Source organism: Pagrus major, chromosome 13 (genome assembly GCF_040436345.1).
Source record: "Pagrus major chromosome 13, Pma_NU_1.0".
Taxonomy (NCBI): domain Eukaryota; kingdom Metazoa; phylum Chordata; class Actinopteri; order Spariformes; family Sparidae; genus Pagrus; species Pagrus major.
In genome coordinates, this window is record NC_133227.1 from 24847172 (window position 1) to 24869241 (window position 22070).

The 22070-nt window shown below is 38.3% G+C and overlaps 1 protein-coding gene across 1 annotated transcript in view; it reads left to right on the forward strand.

Annotated features, from left to right (window-relative positions):
* ncam1a (neural cell adhesion molecule 1a) overlaps positions 1 to 3093 on the forward strand; it is a 267736-nt gene extending 264643 nt beyond the window's left edge. The window contains exon 20 of the mRNA XM_073479183.1: positions 2945 to 3093. Coding sequence (XP_073335284.1) covers positions 2945 to 3065 — 121 coding nt within the window. The 3' untranslated portion in view covers positions 3066 to 3093. The remainder of the gene's footprint in view (positions 1 to 2944) is intronic.
* Positions 3094 to 22070: the final 18977 nt, after the last annotated feature.

Sequence of the window (22070 nt, forward strand, 5' to 3'; positions counted from 1 at the left end):
CGCCTCAGTGACACCACATTACTTGGATGAGTGCCATGTTACTATAACTGATGGCCAAAACCATTCAAATAAACCTCAAGTCAAGTTCTTCAAATCATATGCCTGTCCACATAGTGTAAGCAAATGTTCATTATGCCCTCAGTTTGTTTTGACGAACTTAAAACAGTCATACTTGTGTTTGTTTATCTGCCATGTTAAAGTAAGCGACCCACGGCATGTAATCTATAGCTGACTGTTCAAATATTAACCACAAGGCTGCAAATAATACAGCTGACAGAGCTCAGAGTGTTTAGCTGGAGTCTGTGAGTCTCACCAAAAAAAAGTCAAACTCCTGTTAACTAAATGTGAAGAGGAATCTTCTTGTGGAGAACTCTTCAGAAGACTACAGCCCCTCTCAGTTGTGCAGGCCTGAATGAGTTTGTTCAAGTAAATTAAATAGTCGTCACAAAGTGACCTCCAGCAGTGCCTCTTCACTCTCTGTGTCCTCTACATTTTGATAAAGGATAATGGATACTGAAGGCCAATTAAAATGCCAATCTCAGGATCTCAGAGAGGCACCTTCTGTTTTCTGTTTTATATCCTGTAGAAAGCCCTCACATGAAGCGCTTTGAAGGGTTATTATTTGTAGGTTTTGCCCCACAGTCTGCAGACCTTCCTGATTTCTGACACCCTGTGAGGATGATGAGAAAGCGGTGGCAGAAGACGAATTACAGAGGCTTACTGATAATCAGTCCTCTTTCTCCGCCTCCTTCGTCTTGTACTTTGCTCACTCAGATGGCCAGAGGAAGATGTCAGTGATGAAGTATGGGGAGTTGAGAGCTAGTTGGAAGCAGGGCTCTTGTCAGCTCAACATCACCTTGATATAACCAAACTTGTCATTGGGGGGATTTTTCTTCATAACTCTTTGACAAGACTGAAGCAGAGCTCTCCCACTGATCTATGTGGTGATCCTTCTTCAGCATCCCAGCACTGAAATGTCTTGTCAGGCTTCTTGAGGGTTTATTGGATTTCTGAGTGACATACTCTTTCTCAGGACCCATTTCTCTCTCTTGAGTAGAGATGTATCTTTGTAGATTTTTTCCACAGACTATAGAGGGCCTTCAGATCACATACATAATGTCTTTTATGATGTTGCTACTCAGCAGGTTCAAAACAAAGTTTCAAAACCGGGTTTCAATCGGTAGGAGTAGCTCTGAATTGCTCTTGAACATGTGAGAGCATCCGAGAGAACAATAGCCTGGATTGTTACAGTACATTAGAAGTATAATTCACTTCCATGAAAGCAATGTAGTGCCCATTGACTTTAGATCAGCGTAGAAGTGATGCATGAAAGCATTTTACAGTTTAAAGGGACACTTCACCCCAAAATCACAAAAATACATATTTTTCCTCACATCTGTAGTGTTATTTATCTATCCAATGTGCGTCACCATTGAGCTTACCAACGTTACAGCTCAGCTAAGGACAAAGCCATTGATGTTTACTTCCTGCTTCCTGCACCAGGCTTTGAATGACAACATCACATGATGCACCGGTGCCCAAAAAGACTTTTTTCGCCGGTAGAAATTGAATATTTCTTACGTTGTCTTGAGTAACCGGGTCATTACTTCTGTAGAGAGACATTGCTGGTGAAATAATTGATAATTGAGAGAGGGCAGACATCTCTGCGGTCGATATCTCCAAAACTCTGCAACTCCCACCAAAACAATGTAGATGGATAAATAAGGTGAATGTCCCTTTAACCGTCAGACACTGCAGCAAGTTGAGGATTGAAGATGGATTCTCTCAGACTCTGTATCTTAAAAATGTGCAGTGTTATCACTTGTTCTCTAAGACCAGTCCATCGTGCTTTGATATTATAAATCTAATCTCATAGTTCAGCTAATTCAAACTGAATTAAGCTACATCTGTGGGGAAAAAAGCTTTGACAGGAGCACAAAGTATGCTGACAATGCTCTCAAGGGAATTAATGTTTTTTCAGACTCCCATGTTCTCAACCCTCAGGCCTGAAGTCTTCACATCGTCGTGTTGTGGGATGTAGTAATCACTGCAGCCTCCAGGGGATGCTAGTGGAATCAGCTCCAGACTTCAGGCTTGTTTATATAGACAATAATGCATTATTAAAGTAACATTAGGGACCAAAGTTTTTCAAAGATCACTTTTAGTATGAAGACATGTACACACAGGCTGTCTCAGTATGAAGTCTGTGAGCTTTAAATGTATTTATGGATCCTGTATTTGGGGCAGTTCCTGGCCTAACTCTAGCTATAAGGCCCTCAGAGAGCATGTATATGTGTCAGCAGAAGAGAGAGAAGTGGATTGATTAAAATTGCTATTTGAGGACAGAAGAGATGACTGTGTGTGACACAGCAGTGGAGCTTATTTTTCAAAATGGAAGCAGCAGCAGCACATTACTGGAGAATATATTCCAAGCGCACATATGCTAACACCAGAAAATGTTCGACTTAAGTGAAGTACAGCTTTAAAGTCTCTTTCCATTGTGTCTTGGCTGAGTCCAGACGGCGTGTAATCCTCTTGTGTATTGTAGTTTGTGTTGTAGGTTATGCCTCAGTCTTTCATTCCTTCATGCATTGTGCCTACTGTACCAGCCCTGTCTCATTCCACATCGGCATTCATTGTTCCTTGAAAATAGCTGTGACATCCATGTACTCTTATTTGATGTCTGGCTAGGATAGTGAGCTTGATCCCATTATGTGTGAAATGCATTCAGTTCCAGGAGGGAAAACAAATTCCCTCAAAGCATCTTGCATGTTTTTCCCCCCATTTTTTTTCTCCTTTCTTTCTTTGAAAAATGACACAAAAGCCAGCTCAGTGCAGACAGTTTAGCTGTAAGAGAAAGACTTAGTGATTCGCTGTTAACAGAATCTCCTCTCTTTTTTTGTCTCTTTCTGTTTTATTCTCGCTCCTGCGTTTGTTGCCGTAGCGGTAAGACTGTGAAGGATGATAAGACCAAAGGCGAGACGGAGGTGAAGAACGCCACGGCCGAGGTGAAGACGGTTCCCAACGAGGCTCCCCAAACGAACGGCAACGAGAGTAAAGCGTAATTCCCTCGTCCAAGAGCAGCGGGGAAGAAGAGGGAGGTCGGGGTGGGGAGGGTGGTTGGGTTGTGGGGGTTTTTTCGGGTTTAAAAGGGGGGGGTCACAGTCACTGAAACCTCAAAGCAATGTCACACACCACCCATCAGAAAAAACAACAAAAAGCAACAGAAAAGCTAAAAAAAAAAAAAAGAAATCATGGGTCTCTTTCTACAGTGTCTTCTGACCAGGAAAATGTAAAGACCTCATGCACATGCCTTAGTTCCTTTTACGTCAGTTTCTATTTGTTTATCTGTCACATAAAAAAAGAGAAATTCATACTTGTAGTTCACCCTCTATCTTGTATGAAATATTAAATCGATCAGCTGTTTAATACAGAGCAGAATCTATACTATTTTCCTCTAGATAAACATGGTTGGACTGTAGCTTTACTTCACAGATTACTGCCCACACACACACACACACACACACATAAGACTGGTACATTACCAATACTACTATTCTTTATGCAGTATGGTCATCATCGTGGTAATGGATTATGGGTCTTTTATTCCTTTGTCGATATTTTGTTGTGTTTAAATAATGTGCAGACGTTACTGCCTATTTAGCTTTTTTTAATGTGTTATTTCCAGGGCTAGAGATTAGAGCATTAGCATGCCTGTTTTTGCAAAAGTTACTGTATTTCTGTACATGTTGCTGTCATTTGGTTCCTCTTTAGATGTTTTTTTTTTATTTTTTTGTTCCTTAAATGTTGTCTCCATATGGTTCTGGTCCAGAAAAATCATTTAGCCTAAAGCTATGAGAAGTGAAAGAAGACACGGGAGAGAGATTTATCACGCTGTTAAAATCAAGGTTCAGAGGTTTCAACCCGTCTCTCTAAAAGTTCTGCTTATACAGTACATGTATATTGGTAAATGCTTGCAGCTAATACATTATGAAAGAAACAAGGATAATGTTGTTCTATTCCCTTTCTGCTATCTGCACGTTACTGTTTTTATAATCCCTGTTGCTACGGAAAACGACAACAATCTCCAAGCTAACAACCTTTATTCTAAAAATGGCGAGCTACCCTAACCCTAATCCGGACGCTAACAGTACAAACATGAACAAGCTTGCATCTGTTACCCTTTATTTTACAGTGATTGAACCATTTTGATGCCAGTGCTCACGTGCCCAAAACACCTGCAAAACAAGTTCCCCTTGACTCTATTTTGCAGGGACACCAATGCTTCATTCTGGGCTCTGAAATTCAAACAAGTCAGATAATTTTTTCCTCCTATACCCAAGTGATTATGGGTGCAGCCAGACCTTTCTCCAATGCTGACACCGTGCTGTGGAGATAGGTGTGATCTTGTAAAGAAGGTTGTTATGAACCAGCTCTTTCCCTAACCCTTAACCAAGTCCTATTAGTTGGATCCATAAAACGGTCTGTCATGCTTCAGTGGACGTTTCCAGGAAAGCAAATGAAATACAAGATATCGTAATCAGGATGACATTAAGTTTCTTTCAAAATGTATTGTAATGCTGTTTCATCTGAGCTGTATGAGCATATTCTTTAGGAGACAGGGTTTCGTTGGGTTTCGGGTAAAGAAATGGTCACATTGAAGATTAAAGCTGTGTTTCTTTTCAGGGGCCACATCCCTTAAAGTCCAGTTATCAAAGATTCAGTGCAGGTCAACTTGGGTTTTAAAATCCATAACGACAAATACTGCCTTATTCTGCCTAAATTTGATGGAAACTTCTGGTGTGTCCTTTGTGTCTTATGTATCCTAAAAATCCACCAGTGAATTGTTCACACTGCTTTCTGTCCTCATCAACTTGTGAAGTCAGAAAATGATCATGTGGCCAAAATATACTGCTGTAAGTTATCTGAGCTGGATCAATCTAAAAATATGCTAGAGGATGTCAATAATAGAAGCCAGGTTCTTCTTGTAGTAAATGTTAATTAAATTATATGGATAGATTTACCAGTAACATGGTACACTGTCTGCCAGTTATCCATGAAATGAAATGCCTGAACTATGTCCTTTCTGGACATTCGAGGGGCAACTTACTGCTGGTAATTTCTGACCTCCCAAGTCGATGAGGACCACCTTTTAGTTTTGGTGTCTGTGAAGTTCGCGATCTGAACTAGAAATTATGCCGAGGTGAATCCTCTGTAGACCGTCTCATCTCGGGAGCTCGCTAGACTTTCAATGCCAACCTTGTATAAACCGCGTTCTTCGAAGCTTATGTGTGAGCTGTTAATATTGTGATTTCTTTAGGTCACTGTGAGAACACGCTTTTATCTCCTTCTCTTTCACACAAGCGTACAACTCACTCTTTCCAGATATCTTCTTTAAGCATTCCGGACCAGTTCTTTACCTGATAGGTTTGGGGTTTAACAGTGACTCAAAGGGCCATAAGTGTTCTGCCAGAACAATTTCAGTCAGCAGGTTTGGACTGAGAGGCAGACATGTTTGTTGAAAGTAAACAAGCCCCTCGCAAGGCTTGTCCGCCAAACTCGTTAAATTCTTGACACACCAGTTTCCCCCTGCCTGCAATTGGTCTTAAATATCCTATTCAGTTTGTTTCCTGGGGTTAACCATATTTACCTTCTTCTCTGGTTCATAGCCATTGTTGCCTTCTCTGTGCTAACCACTATTGTTCACTGCTTATAAACGAAAGGTCTGAGGGCTCAGCTTGCTGAGATTTCGACACCAAACATCTGACGCCCTCGGCCGTCGTTCTTCTCTCTTTCAACACGACTGATGTCAGTGTGCGTTTGCGTCACCACTGCTTCCACCATCTTTCATCTCCGTCTTTAATTAGCTCGTGCCTGCAGTGATGTGACATGTATTGTAGGTTTAGTACAGTTGATCACTTTATTCAACATTCACTTGATCACCATAATCTCAGCACAAGGTCCAACTTACTGGAAATTCTCTGGAAAATGTCTGGAAGTTATTAAACGAGCCACAGTTGGCCTGCAGATGTTGTCTTTTTGTGATTGAAGACACTCTAAAAATCACCAAAATTCAGATTTGTTAAGTTAAACAAAGCCACAAAGAGAGCACACACATTGTATTATTTAACATTTGTTTTGAAATTGGACAAGTTTGACTTTAGTAGTACCACTTTAAAGGACTGCACTGATTTCTTCGATGAGAGGACTGATTACACGATCATTATCTGTGTCTCCTTTAAATATCTCTGTTCATTGTGCATGTTCAATAACCCTCATACAGCTGTATAACTGAACGTAGCATGCTAGGCAGCTGTAGTGTATTTAATTTCATGTAAATACATGTAATCATTTTACTGCTGAAACAAAAACCATGAAATGCTAAAGCCAGGAAAACAAGCCAGGAAAATGCATTTAGTTTTGTATGTGGCGACAATTAGCATTCTCGCAGCATCCGTGTTTGGCTGGGCTAGTCTAATCCTGGATTGTTTCCTAATTTCGATGCAGACGTTAAACAGTCTGAAAGCCTCGAGGCGTTTAAAAGGGGATTTTCAAAGGGGAAACAATAGAATGAAAATGAAGCATAACCCAAAAAAACAACAAAAAAAAGAACACTTTGTGAGAAATATATTTCTTTTCATGGTTGTTGCTCTACTTAGGAAGTCAGGTTAAACTGTCTGACCAGCAAAAACACTGCCAAAAATGCTACATAAGCAAGTCAAGTGTTTATCATCGGCTTGATCCATCCATTTAGTGGAGGAAGCTTATGCTAGTCCGTCTCTGGTCATCATGGTAAATCTGAGCACATGCTGACATTGTCTCCCAGCATCTGTGATCTTATGTATTACTCTCACCAGCAGCAGACTATCTCTGTCCAGCTAAGACCAGCTCAGAACACCAACTAGTCCGCTTTGTCTTGTTGAGGATCAAGATTAATGTCAGTTTATGGTTATTTAGCACATGTTAACATCTCAACATGCACACTGAACAGAAACACAGAGGTGACCGTGTTACCAATCCTCTACGTAAGATTACCTTCGAGTTAAACTACCACAATAAGTTCAGCCGAACTTTACGAAAAAGCCGAAACAGTCACAGGTTCTGAGGATTCATTGAGAACTGTGCCGACTGACATAACTCGAAATCTGGCTTAAATTAGAGAGACTAATACTGTTTGTGTCTGTAAATGAATGTACACTCTCAAGCCATTAATCACAGCCTTTCAGTGGTCCAAAAATGAATGAAGAAGAAATGTGGCCTCTTTTAACTAAGCAGGAAGGAAAATTGGTCTGTGGTGTTTAAAGGTTTCTTTTTATGCATTGAACGTAAAAATGAAAGGATTTCAAAATGTTCTTTCTAAAGCCATAGTTACCTTGCTGTGGATTTGAAAGGTTTTAAAAAAAAAAAACAAGTCTGACCATCTTTTCTTTGTACAGTGTTCCCTCCTACTTTAGACTGCAAGCTAGTACACTGTGAATGTGTGAATCCATTGTGTCCTTTGTCATAGAGTTGAGCAAATAGTTTGATTGTGAAAAGATGTAGCTGATAGTTTGAATTCCTGACGTCAACGTACAGAAGTCTGACAGCGGCCGACTGGAAAGACACAGTGCCTTTGAATAAGAAAATGATGGCATGCATTCCATTCCTCTCAGTGTCTGTCCATTAAAGGTTTTCACATCTCCCTCTTCCTGCCGATTTTCTTTTTCCATTCACTACATTTCACAGGTTAAAAAAAAAAAAAAAAGTGCTTTGTTAGAATTGTGTCGTATTTTCACAATGTGTTCCGGTATCGATGATGGGTCCTTTACACTGTCCTTGTGAAAAGGATGATTCTGGTTTATCTTTTTTTGTATATAAGATTTTCCATCATTTCTATCTTTTTCATCAACAGTGTTCTCACAAAGTTACTTGAGATCTGAGAAAGTGGAACCATCTCCTAAAAGCAACCCAATAAATAAATAAATAAAGAATAAATGTTGGCAATGTACATTTCTGCAAACCACAGTTATCTTTGGGTACAGTTTTTCAGTTTTACGTTGTGAAAATGCTGTGGTGTAGTTAGGTTTAGGCACAAAAATCACTTGCTTAAGGTTTGGAAAATCTCTCCTAGCTGTAATGCCACCGCCATCCCCCGACCATCTCCTGTCAGGCAGTCAGACAGGTTGTAAAGAAAGCCTCAGGTCAGCCTAACTTGTTTAGACAAGAAACAAAGGTGAATATATAACAATAACACTGTTCATCCCAGTTTAGACACTTAACCTCCAACCTAATTATGACCCACTGTACTAAGTGTAGTTGTGCACTATTAGAGGTCTTGTGGACAAATTCAAATGGACCTGAAGACGATCTACACAAATCCGATGTGCATAAATATATTTTCAACACAAAAAAAAAACCTTGAGGATAATTAGACCTCGAGTTAGGTGAATTGGTACAAAAATAATAATACAATCTGTTTTAATCTTTTTTTAAGCTGCTCATTGATTTTCACCGAATCTGAGTTATTGTGTCCACCCACTTGGAGGTCATTTTGAAGAGACTGTAGAAGAACTTAACTCCTGTAGCCTACAAATGTACAATAACATATTGTAAATCAAAGAACAACACTTGAGCTAGGATGATCTTGCAAAAAAAATAAAATCAGTCTATTTAATCACAATTGAGATTGACGATGTAAAATGCAATGTGTTTTCTCAATTTTGAATTAAATTAAACATTAAATACCATGTTCACAAAATCTAAAACCGCCAGATGTTACCAATATTTCAGGTGCACTCACTTTCACTTTTATTTCCAAATAAAGTGACTGACAACTTCTCTGACTGCTTGCGTGTCTCACCTGGTAGAACCCCGATCTCGCCAATTAATTTGGTAAGAACAGTGTTAGAAAAACAAATGGAAATAATGCTGAAAGCTACAAAAATAAGCAGAGCTGTGATAAACCGGAATTACCCTTTAAAAGAAATCATTTGGACACACTTAACACCTCATAGATAGCTGGCATCACATGAGAACAACATCCAGCAAACCATCACATCTAAGACACAATGACACTTTGCTCAGGTCCCATATTCTCTAAATTATCTGAAATTGTTGGATTTGTCAGAGCGAGCATGCAAACTATATTAGAACAGGATAATATTATCACAGTTTTTGATATGGAAAAAATAATGAAGGCTTCATGTATTGTATTTGACCTTTTTTCCGAGTGTTGTGTAACTTGTGTCCTGTTTCCCGAACTTTTCATTTTTTGCTTCAAAAGAAAATTGTTTCTGCTTCACAAAGCTCTGAAATGTAATAAAGAAAAACAAAAGGGAGACGTGTCGTAAGCAAGTTTTACTGTTTCTGCTGAAATGCAGTGTGAAAATATACAAAAAGAACCACGTGAGCTTTTTGTTTTGTCCAAAAATCAAGCTTGAAAATATTCTGGAATTGCAAATGTGGGACCAAGTGCAAGTTTACATGAAAACTTTCTCTACTGGCGGCTCCTGAGATTCATTTGTGGAGGACACCGTGTGAGAAAGTTCAGTTCCCTTGTACAGTTACCTCAAAAAGTGCAAGAATGACACAGAGGCAGCCTTGTATTTTTCCCTTTGAGGCTGCCATTTGATTCAGACAGAAAAAAGACATCTGGCAGATTTTTCATCCTGCTCAGCGTTTGCAGGGAGACAAAGCAACATGAATTTTTCAGGGTTTGAAAAAAGAGAAAAACATCCTGCCAAGGTTCTTTGTCTCACACCAACACACAACTGTGTACCCACCTATAATAATAGTAATAATATAATACCCATCTGCTTTCAAATTCAGTCAGACAGCAGCTGGTCACTGTCATTGATCCAGAGCTCTTACTGTCGGTCAGACATTGGTTGGCTACCACTCCTCTGTCTGTCTGTCTGTCTGTCTGTCTGTCTGTCTATCTGTCCACTGTCACCGGTGTAAATACTGATTACTAACTGAGGAAAGAAGGAAAACACATCTTGACTTTGCATTCTGCCAGAAATTCTTGTGTTCAATAAAGGTAAAGAAAAACAAAAAACATTGTAAAGCTTTTTTCTTCAGTTACAAAGATTGTGTGGTTTCCTACATGAACTTATAAATACAATGAAATACCTTGAAAAATATCAATATTTCATACCATGATTGATGATTGATGAAAGAAAACAACAAAAACACTTGTGTATTGTTGGCTAAGCTTTTACTTCTGGAGGTGTGGCGTGTGTCAACTTGCTGTCTGAGAGGAGAGCATCACAGAGAAACACAGCTGGTTCTGGTCAATACTACGGAAAATGAGTATTCAAACATTCAGAATCAATATTTTTCAATAAACATATTTTTACATTTACATTTAGGGCATTTAGCAGACACTTTTGTCCAAAGCGACTTACAATAAGTACATTTGTCACAAGAATAATACAATATTTAAATGTAAATTAAGCATCATAAATATTTGCTGTTAAAGTCCGTCTTTAGCATCAGATCAGTAATAAAAACAATATGCAGTACACATACGTTTATTATGTATTAGAATACAGTTCTTCATGTGCTTCTCTGCAGAGCTAAACAATGTAAAGTAATTGTTAAGTTGTAGATGTGCCGTGCTGATATTGCTTATTCCACACACACATCAATAGGACTCAAAATACTGTATGTAATAGAATACAGTAACAATGGGCAACATGTCCACTTCCTTTCAGGATAAGTTCATTGAAAAAATGTAATTCATTCATCATCTACTCAGCCTCAGGCAGGTGGAAAGTCCAAGTGAACCTTCGTAGTCCACAAAATGGGGAAAACAGAAAATGTCGGAAGTGGGTGCACAAAAATAATGTCTTTTCAAATCAATTTTGCATCTTGGAGTTTCCAGAGATAGTGACTGAATTTTCATTATTGGGTGAAGTTATCTTTTAAAATAATACGTAACAATGTTTTCCAAGTCTGAGTTGAAAATGACCAAAGCTTTTGTGCATCAATTCCTGTGTGTTTATGTAAATCTATATATATATATATATATATATATATATATATATATATATATATATATATATATATATATATATATATATATATATATATATATATATATATTTAAAGTTATTCAGGCTTTGTGTCAGTAATTGAACACACCGGGAGAAGCTTTCACTCATGCTTCAGCCTTGGATGAGGGATAATAGGGTGAAATGAAAGTAAGTCCACTCTGCATTCCATGTCAGCGCTGAACCTGAAATTTGTTTCATTCTATCTTTTGGTTAAAGAAAAATGGAAAATGATTTAGTTAATAGTTCTTACTTTGTGGTTACTATGAAACTCTACTATCTTCTTCTTCTTCTTCTCTGTCTTGTCAGTTGCATGGAGAGAAAAACAAATAGAAGCTATATACATCCAGAGACACATTTTCACCCAGGTCATGATTGACTTAATTACACCAACCAGAAGGCTATATCATGTTATAAAATTATGTATTTTATATGCATCATGTAATATCATGCAGTTCTGTATACTGACCACTAGAGTGCAGCATGTTCCCATGATAGATACAGACTGAACCTGATGTACACTAAGGGCCAACACTGCATTAGCAGACTGCAGACTCATATGTCTATATATGCACAATGATATTAAATCCATTATTATTTTTCTTTCATTATGAATTAAGCAACTAGAAGTCACGGATGATGAAATTCAGAGGCTGCACGTGCAGATTTTTGAGCAGCGCAACATTCCCAGGTTACATTGCATACAGTTTAAAACTAAATTAACAATCATGAGTGCATGGATCCCTGAATATGATGCACTGAACTCATGTTTGTGCTTAATCAGAGCTTCAATAAAGACCTCCTGAAAAGTCTTCACTCAGCTTAAGTAGTTGTCTGATTTGTCCAAAAGGGGGCAGACTAGGTCAATTTAACAGAAACGTTCATATGTTCTGTGGAGGAACAGCAACCAAATGTTGGTTTGAGTGTCTCTAAATTTGGGATATGATTATACATGCAGTTTTATATTCATTTAAATTCAAATGAGTCATAGAAGAACAACACACAATTCGAAGGGTTTTTTATCCTTAAAAGACTTCCAGAGAGCACCATGAAGTGTCTCTTTGGATCTGCTCTACATGTTTATCTGAATGACTAGATAACTCGAGCCATGACTGCTGGTTAATTTCAGTTTAAGAATCTAAAAAGGGAAGGGTTTGAATTATAAATACAGCACATTCTTTTATTCCACTACATTTCAAAGGGAGATTTATTTGAAAAAGACTAAACTCATATGATCCTGTATGATGCTCAGAATGTTCGTGTTCAGAAGAGATAGGACGTCACTGGAACATTCATCTGTTTGTGCGCAAATTGGTTAATAATTTAGTTTTCTGAAAGAAATAATTCCACAGCACCAAAGCACTCCTTCTCTTGATGTTTGAGTTTTTTTTCTTCTGCCAAAACTTCTGTACATTTACTAACTTTTTGAGTGCATTTAGGCTCAACAGATTTCAGCTGAAATATTTATATGGCTTTACAGAAGTTGTATAGTAAATGTGATCCAACTCAGAGTCAAAATTATGTTTGTCATTTTACAGTTCCTCAAAGCTTCGTGTCATTCCTCTTCCCCTCTGCTGCAGACTTCATTTCACTGCTCCACCACAAACCCCAACTTTACACACACCAGATTAGGGTCCCTTTCAGGGGGAGCCATCCCTCCCCCATACTATAACAATGGTCCAGTGTGATCCTCTATGGCCTGGGACTGATCCTACACACAGATAGCTAAAGGCAGAGAGCCCAGCCTCATGGCTATTACCTGTCTTAACACACATTTACTTGTGCAGTCACACACACACACACACACACACACACACACACACACACACACACACACACACACACACACTCTGTAGTGAAGCCTTGTGTTAAGCTGCTAGGTACACACCTCACCTATCTCTTGTTTAGAGGGGACATTAGTCAATGTGTGGTAATGAGTTAATGAGTAAAGTGGTTGTGCAATTTATGTAGCTTATTGTCTACCTTTTGTCACCATCAAAGGTGCCATGTGCAGCTTGTTTTAAGCATTAAATCACAGTTGGATTGATGCAATTGTAAGACTTAAAGAAAAGAAAAGAAAAGAAAAGAAAAGAAAAGAAACATTTTCGTTTGGAGAAAGAAAATAAAAAAGCAAAATTGGATGGGGCCTGGATGGAGCTTGAGGCAGGACTGGCAAAATCAAGTACAGCTGAGGGTGATAGGCCAAGATACCTGTCAATCGAGCAAAAAATGCTGTCTACTACACCCATTTTGTCATGTTTAAAGGGTAACTCCACCAATTTTACACGGTAGTAAGACTGCATACGTGAAAAGATTGGTATAAAGCCTTGTGTGGCTCTGGAGGAAGCTGCATGTAATCTGATAAATTGCATATAAATGTCTCTGGTGATGTCACTCAGCAGCTAAGTTGCATTGTGGGTAAAGTAGGTGCAGGATTTAAAAATTAAAAAGAACTCGTTGAATAAAAAAGGTGTCCATAATGAGTCCAACAGTGTTATAAGAGTGCAACGCTAGACCAGTGGACTGCTATTCATTCATCCATTCATTCTATTGCCCACAATGCAAATTCACCACTGAGTGACAACACTAGAGGCAACTTATGAGATTACATACAGCTATATGCCCAAGTACTCCCAAAGACCTATTACAATACTTTAATGTGCCAAATTGGTGGAGTGATCCTTTCATTCCAGTAATTCCAAGTCCAACGGGGTAACAAACACAAACAATCATCTAAGAGGTTGATATATTAGCACAATAAGACTGACAGTAAAGTTCTTGCGTAAGTTATGTGCAAGAAACTACTGTATGGCCAAGGGATTTGCAATAATTTGTCTCATGACACCTTAGTTCCCCTTTTCAAGGGCTGTTTCAACATTTCCTCACTGACTTCCCTAAGAACTGACATTTGTGTGATAACCTCGGGAACTTCCTGAGATGGACCATTCAAGAGTTTGGGGAGTGAGTCAACAGCCATGCAGATATCAGTCAGACCAATCGCTAGATAAATGCTAAAAGACGCCAATAAATGTGGACATTGTGCGTTTCTGCAATTGACAGATAATGTATGTTGAAACTTATTTATGTTCAACTTTCAGTTTTATGTTGTGACAATGCTGTGCTTATGGTCTGGTTAGGTTTATCCAAAAAAAAACAATCTGCTGCAGATTTTCCTTACATCTGGTCAAAATTAGCCAGTTCTGTTGTCTCTTACATAGCTAGGAAATGTCCTGACATCTGGTTAAAAATATCCAGTGGTTAAGCACTTAGAAATGTTAAAACACTGTCTCAATCAGTGGTCTCTCGCTTGGCAGCTGTCTGATATGACAAGTATCACAGAAATGTTGATATGATATGTAAGAATCGTACAAATTATACATTTGCGTGGTCTGCAGAAATGTACAAGTCAACCTTTTATTCTGGTGACTGGGCTGAATCAGTGGTGCATTTAATTCCTAGGCTTTGCCAAAGTCCTTCGACAAACAGCTGGAGTTTTTTGGTGTCTTCATAAAATCCACTTTTTATGACACATTTTCATAAGTTCTTCAAATTAAAACCAAATTTCCTCACAAATCCATGTGCCCTACACTGTTGGTGGACGCTACCACTCCACTGTGCAAGTTTTTATGTAATTGTGGTGTCAAAACCAGTTGTTTTTAAGGAGATCTGGGAATGTATTCAGCCATTTTTGTGGCAGCCATCGCCACCCATGAGTCATGGTGACCAAATCAGGTATTTAAAGCAAACCATGATTTTTTTCCTCACCCTTACCAAGTGGTTTTTGTGCGTAAACCTAAGCAGGACATAAGCACAGCATTGTAACAAGAGAACAATGGAAAATCCAACCTAAACAAACGTAAAGTTGCAACATAAAGGAACATTAAGTTTTAAATTATGGGGTTTTGCGTTAATGTACTGTACATAGCTACCATTTATCCTGGCCATTGGGTTGAAGGTGGAGCAGGTTTCTCTGCATGTGAATAACATTTGAGAAATGTCATTTCAACAAGAGAAATAGGACATTTCACAGCTTCACATATATACAAAGGGAAATGTGTTTGCATGCATATAAGGCATATAATGTGTAATTCCTGTGGGTCCGCTGTATTTTTTCAAAGGTAAGAAATATTGCACCTTTTATAAAAAATAGTTTATTGCAGTTTATTTCCATCTATGCAGAGTTCTGTAGTCCCATCTATTTAGATGTGTTTTCAGCACTAGGTGGATCTGTGCACACTCTGTAAGCACTATGATAATATTCTGCAGTACAGTGTTGGTAATATTTTGTGCCAGACAGCAGAATAATTTTCCACAATAAAAGCCTGTAAACGGGTATAAACAGTCCGATGTATTAAGTGAAGCTGACGGCACGCCTCTAATCAGGGTCAGCTTTGTTGAGAAGATTAGAGTGCAGGCTGAATGTACCTGAGATTGAGCTGCAGTTTGTTTTGATGTTTGCACAACACATTCCTTCTCTCTTTCCTCTTTCTGTTTTTTCCCCCCCATCATTGTTCAGGAATATTTGTTTTTTCATGCAGAGCCACGTTTCAGCCTTTTCATTTCCAGGCTGTTCCTGTCTCATCCCTTTTTGCTTTTGCCTCAGCAAAAGAGCCAGCCAGCCATGCATTCCTATCCAGAACACTCTGCTTCATCTCTGCTTCCCAACCTTTAAATCACATCAGTGTTACATCATAGCACACACACACACACACACACACACACATACATACACACACACACACACACACACACACACACACACACACACACACACACACACACACACACACACACACACACACACACACACACACACACACACACAGAGAGAGAGAGAACACACTCATACTTCCTACTGTGACGACCATGCCAAAAACTTTCTCCTCAAACAATCTCTTCCCCTCTATTCTTCTTCTCTCTGCTGCAGAGTCATCATGTACATCTTTTTATCCAACAAGAAGAAACTGTTCTGCTGCAGAAGTTTTTGTTCTGCATGTAACAACATGTTTTGGATGGACATAGAGAGCTTGTTCCTAGATGTATTATTAAGAAGGTTCACTGGGATATTATGTTCACGTGGCAGCAGATTTATTCAATTATTATTATTATAAAGTCATAAATGACATTTATAAAGTCATAAATGACACAAAAATAGCCTTCAGTTAAAACCAAATGGGATTAAAGATTAGAATGCATTAGTATATTAAGTTATTACCAAATGTTAACGTACTTATAGGTGAACTTTTATATGTTAACTTATGTCTCTAGTGGGGATTTCACCAAATATGATAACATTACTAAGACATACAATGTGCCCTGAGTGGCATCAGATTCTATGCAGCAATATTTGGGGTTTTTTTTCTTTGTTCTTTTCTTTGTTTGTATATTTGTTTTCCTCACTAAGTTGCCATGTTACCAAAGTGACACAGTCTGCCACAAAACTCTTCTCTGTCCTTCTTTGCAAAGCCATAGCTCAGTCTGAACACATTGACATCACTTACTGCTGTAATCAGAGAAGCTCATCCTTTCCATTTTTGGATGTCCATTAAGGAAAAAACATCCATAAATGTGCTTATGTAACACAAAACATCCTTACACCTGGTCATAATCATAATCATCACAATCAGCATTTTTTTGTTCCTTGAGTATATAAGTAAGCACTGGTAAATCTACAGTTGGTGCTGATTCAGCGAGGCCTAAAGGCTCAAAAATATGGAGCCAGTTTTAATAACAAGGCATAATTATGTCATGGGATGCAGCCCAGTGTTTAAAGTATCCGTGGTGAAAAAATTAAGAGGTGTTGATAGAAATCAGGAAAGCTCTCTTGGCCATTTTGCAAGCGCTTTTTGGACAATCCCTAACTTTTCCATGTAATCTGCACCCACCCGTGCCAGTAATATAAATATATATAATATAAAGTATCGATAACACGTGTTCAACACCGGTCAGGCCTTATTCCTCTCTGTACAAAAAATGTTATGATCTTATTCAATAGCTGATAATCTAAAAGCCTGAAAATCAAACCAGCTGTGTTTTACAAAGACTTATGAAGCACATGTAATATAAATTTGAAGAAATGCTTAATAAATAAGCAACATAGGAACATAACAACAACAACAACAATATTAATAATAATTAAGTGTTTTATTATTCAATTATTATTATTATTATTGTTATTGTTGTTGTTGTTAGTATTTTTCAGGTGGGCTTAAATACAAATAATGCTTTATTATCTGATTAATTAAATTAAACTGTATAACCGTGTATATATACAAAGAGTATTTACATTAATTATAAAAAACAAAACAATTTAACAAAGGATAAAAGATAAGGCAGCTGAATGTATTTCTAACAAATGAAACAAGTGAAATAAAAATACACACTCATAGATGGCAGGTCCAACATATTGTTATATATTTGGTATGTATGAATGAAAGATAATAAATAAAGGAGGTATAGATGGGTGAAGAGGAAACAGAACCATAATGATTGAAATTAACGACACAAAATAGTGATTTCTGCTGTATTTTGTTAGATGATGATACATTTTTACTTTCTCTCAGATGAAAGAAGGAGAATTAACCAAAAGTGATAATTAATACACTGTAGAGTATTTTTCTTTCTGTTTTCCTTTCATTATTGTTGAGCTCCTTTAGGTATAAGCACCCACTGCTTTTGTGTTTTTGTGCTTTGGTACATAGTGTAGGCTCTGACCCAACATACTGTAATGATAATAAAGACAACTAATAATAATATTGACTGTATTTCATGATGGACTCTATATCAGTGTTCTGAAAAACTTTAATTTACATTAAACTTTGAAGAATTATTCAAACGGTTAGTTGTTTATCGTCCACATGACGGAAAAATTCACACATGTAAATATTTAGTGTATCCACAGATGTTTTACTGAGACGGCCCATTCTCTTATTGCACTGGACCTTTCAAAGAAATGCACCAGGAGTTCCAGCAAATTACAGGACCTTCGGTTTTTGATCAGCAAATCTTCAGAAGGGGGCTTCTTCAAAGAAATAACTTCCCACTTCACTTCTTAAGCTGAACAAAAACTCCTCTTAAATGAATGGCTTTTGCTCACAGCTTGTGGCCGCAGCTGGCAGTATTGTTGCCCACTCTCGTCCTCTGGCCACAGAACAGACAGACCGGGGATGAAGGGCAATAGAGGGGGTTGACACAACAGGTACAAACACATGAAACGACTGCAATTATTGTCCTCGCTCCTACTCAACACCAGTGTCTGACTTGGCAAGGTGTTGGTGGGTTTTTTTTCTTCTTTTTTTTTTTTCTTTAATTTCTAAGAATGGCATGTTTTCCTCAGATGACTCTTTAGTGTAGCATCAGGATAAAAAGCTCAACCAAAGAACCGGTGTTTGATTCTCTTTTTTTGCTTTAATGAACCACAGAAGGTCTGAATAGCACTAAAGGCCATTGATCATCAATAGAGGAATGGGTATAAAAAAGAAACAAACAGAATTCAGAAAATTTAGCTTGTGCAAAAACTTGTAATTGTGGTCAGTTACTACAATGACTAATTGTGTGTCAAGTTACTTTTACAGGAAGTAAAGTTACTGGTTGTTGCTGCAACTCCATCAGTCAGTTAGGGAGGAGCCCCCAGCGTCTTTGTGGCAGGCTGTTTTAGTATTGAGGTGCCTCTGAATAATGAATTTGTTCTACCATATTAAAGATCGCCAATTCATTACAACTGTCTGTGTCCAGGGACATTTGTCTTTTTATACGGTTGTGATGCTACATTGGATGTTGTTTCAGCAAATATCGACAATATGAAAAGTTGTCAGGCTATGGAACATCTCACCTAAATTAGCCGTCTGGGTTTAATTAAGTGTCATTTTGATTTTTGAATGCCCTTTAATTGAAGAGCACAAATCCATGCACACATTTTTCCCCATGAGACACTTAATGACATGTCGAAACTTAACAACAAAACACGTCAATGCTTTACTGAACGACCCATTGAGTTACCATTTAATAATTTGCACACTGTCTTCATCAACACAATGTTAACATGCAAAACCTAAGTATGTCCATGTATGGTAACCACCAATGTTACTCCTTATAGTGTGTTTACAGGTAAAAAAAAAAAAAAAAGTGTTATATGACTTTTGTGGCTCCAGAGGACACTGCATGTAATCTGATAAATTCAACCCAATTGCCAGAATAAATGTCAGCTAAATTCATGTCTGCAAAACTACAGATAAATTCAACTTTACGTTTGTTTCGGTTTCATGTTCTGCTGTGCTTATGCTCCAGTTAGGTTTAGGCACAAAAACCAACTTGGTTAGGGTTAGGAAAAAATCATGGTTTTGGCTTAAATACCTGTTTTATGATCAGAGATGAAGATAGTGCAACTTCCTGTGAAAAATAGCTGGTTTTGGTCACCACAAAAATGGCTGGAAATGTCCCCCAGGTGTCCTCAAAAATATCCAGTGGTGTGACTCGAACTACAGTCAGCTGTTAGGCAGCGTTGTTGGCTTGGAATAACGCGGCCGCCATCTCCTCCTGCTCCTGCTGATGTGAAAGGTGGTTGATAAGTATATAATGTGATACGCCATGTTTGGTACAAATGTCAACCTTCAAAGTATCTGTGGTTTGCAGAAATGTTTACTGCTAATATTATATCCTGGCAACTTGGCTGAGGTCCAAACTGAATCATGAAACATGTCAATGCTTTCAAAACCCATTAGCGCTTACGAAAGGGGCCAACATACCAGCAGGACACCACTCCCCCACCAGAAGTGACTGCTATAAAGTGATTCATATGTTTCATGGTCTGATACCACTATAGGTTGACCGTTCAAAGGTTCAGTCTCCCTAAATATACCCCCAGTTAAAGGTTGTATTTTGTAAATTGCCAAATAGATAACGAAAGGCCTTCTCTCTTTTTTTTCTGCTACTCTTTGTCAACGGTTTCTCTGACCTCCATCTGTCTCCTGAACTCATCTCAATTGGTTCTGTGTAGGCATGTCAGCTCTTTGAATGTGGGGTCAAGTGCTGTTGCTACAGTACCTTTACCGTAGAGTTTGAGATGGAATCTCTTCACCTGGACTGCTCCTTTGTGAGAAGCAGCCTTGAGGTGCAGCAAAAAGGCTGCTCTTCAATATCTAACTCACGGTCAAACCATATTTACAGCACAATAGGACACATTCTCACCATCCAAGGGTGCGCTGACTTATCAGTAATGTTTCTGACAAGTGAGCAGACAACTTGACAATAAAAAATATGTCTAACAAAGTGACAAGTTAGCCTGGGTTTGTTGTGTTGCTGCTGCTGCTGCTCAGTTTCATACAATGTCAATGTTGTCGAACCATAGACATGGACATACACACTTCAGGTGACAATGGGTCCATCCACCAAAATCACAATAAATATTAGTTTTCATTCACCCCTTGTTGTATTTGACCATGACTGTTGAAAAGCTATGTTGTTGTTGATTTTTTTAATTTCTTTGGTTTTACACTTCGAACATGACAAACTAAACCAACCCAATCACCAGAATAAATGTTAAAGTTCAAACTTAAGGTTTCTTTGTGTTGTTTTTTTGCTGTGCTTCCGCTCTGGTTAGGTTTAGGCACAAAAACCACTTGGTTAGGGTTAGGAAAACATAATGATTTGGCTTAAAATACCTGCTTCGGTCGTCACAATCGCGGATGAAGATGGTGCACCTTCCCATGAAAAATAGTCAGCTTTGGTCGCCACAAAAACCCCTGGAAATCTCTCCAGAATTGAGAGGCTTGGTAGCCTTGGGTACAAATGTCAACCTTGGAGATATCTGTGGTTTGCAGAAATGTTAGCTGCTAACATTATATCCTGGTGACTGGACTGACTAAACTCAATTTATCACCATTTTACTCAGCCAGAAACTGAACTCTACAGCACATGTACCTCAAACATAATACCAAAAACATTTGTGTGGCCATATAGCAGGAACTTTGAGTGAATTTGGGTGAGCCAGCCCTTTAATTAATGTGTTTTGGGAGAAAAGTATGGACTGATTGGGTATGATGGAGCTATTAGAGCCTATTAGAGTTGCAGCTGAAGACTATGTTTATACAGAGACACACCGGCTTTAAAACTATTGTTTCGCTGGTACAGAATTCCCAGCAATGGTCCTGGCTTTTAGACCTGCATAGAAGTAAAGGTGGTGTCAACTTTTTTTTGGCTTAAAGCAAGTCAAGGGAATACATGGACTGTGTCATCAGACCTGTTGTTGAGCTATTTTCAGAGTTTTTGTGGCACCTCTGGCCTGTGTGATCACAGCCTAAGGCACTTCCACATTTGCTTCACCACTCAGACCTTGATCCATTGTTCCCTTCCTTTTTCCAAATGTGTGCTGAATAGTAAACATTGAATAGTAATCAATGGGTTGCAAAATGTTTGCATGAATGAGTTACATGATACTGCGAGCCATTTAGCAGCGTTTGTCAGCCACTTATGCACCGCTGTGGCTCCACTGAAGCTGTTTGTCTGGATTTGCCCTTGGCTCGAAGGGTTTTCTCAGAGCTCTTCCTCTTCATCGAATCAGTTTGCTGTTATTGACAGACCTGGAAATACTGTTGATTAATACATCTGCAATTTGAGCTCAGATGATGTCCTTTCAGTTTCTCTGTTGTATGACGTTTCTTTGAAAACTTACGAAGCAGAGAATGGATTATCAAAGCTGATGAATGAAGCTAAATTGAATTCAAGCAGAAATGTTAATTTCTCTACTGCTTGTATGCCTCATAGACCTACTGTATATACTGTATATAGGCATCTATATAAGGCTTCTCTTAAAATCAAAATCACGTTCTGTGTGCCGGAGGAGCAAAGAAACACAAGACAGGAAGTGTTTAGAATCGCATGTCAGGCTTTCATGAACTACATGACTGTGTTAATTATGTGCTATTACTTTCATAAGAGAGCAACAGAACACGAGTGATTTTAAACATTTCAGTAAAATGCAGTTATTGGATATTAAGGTTTATCATTTAGAACAAATGGTTAGATAGTAGCTCAAGAGTT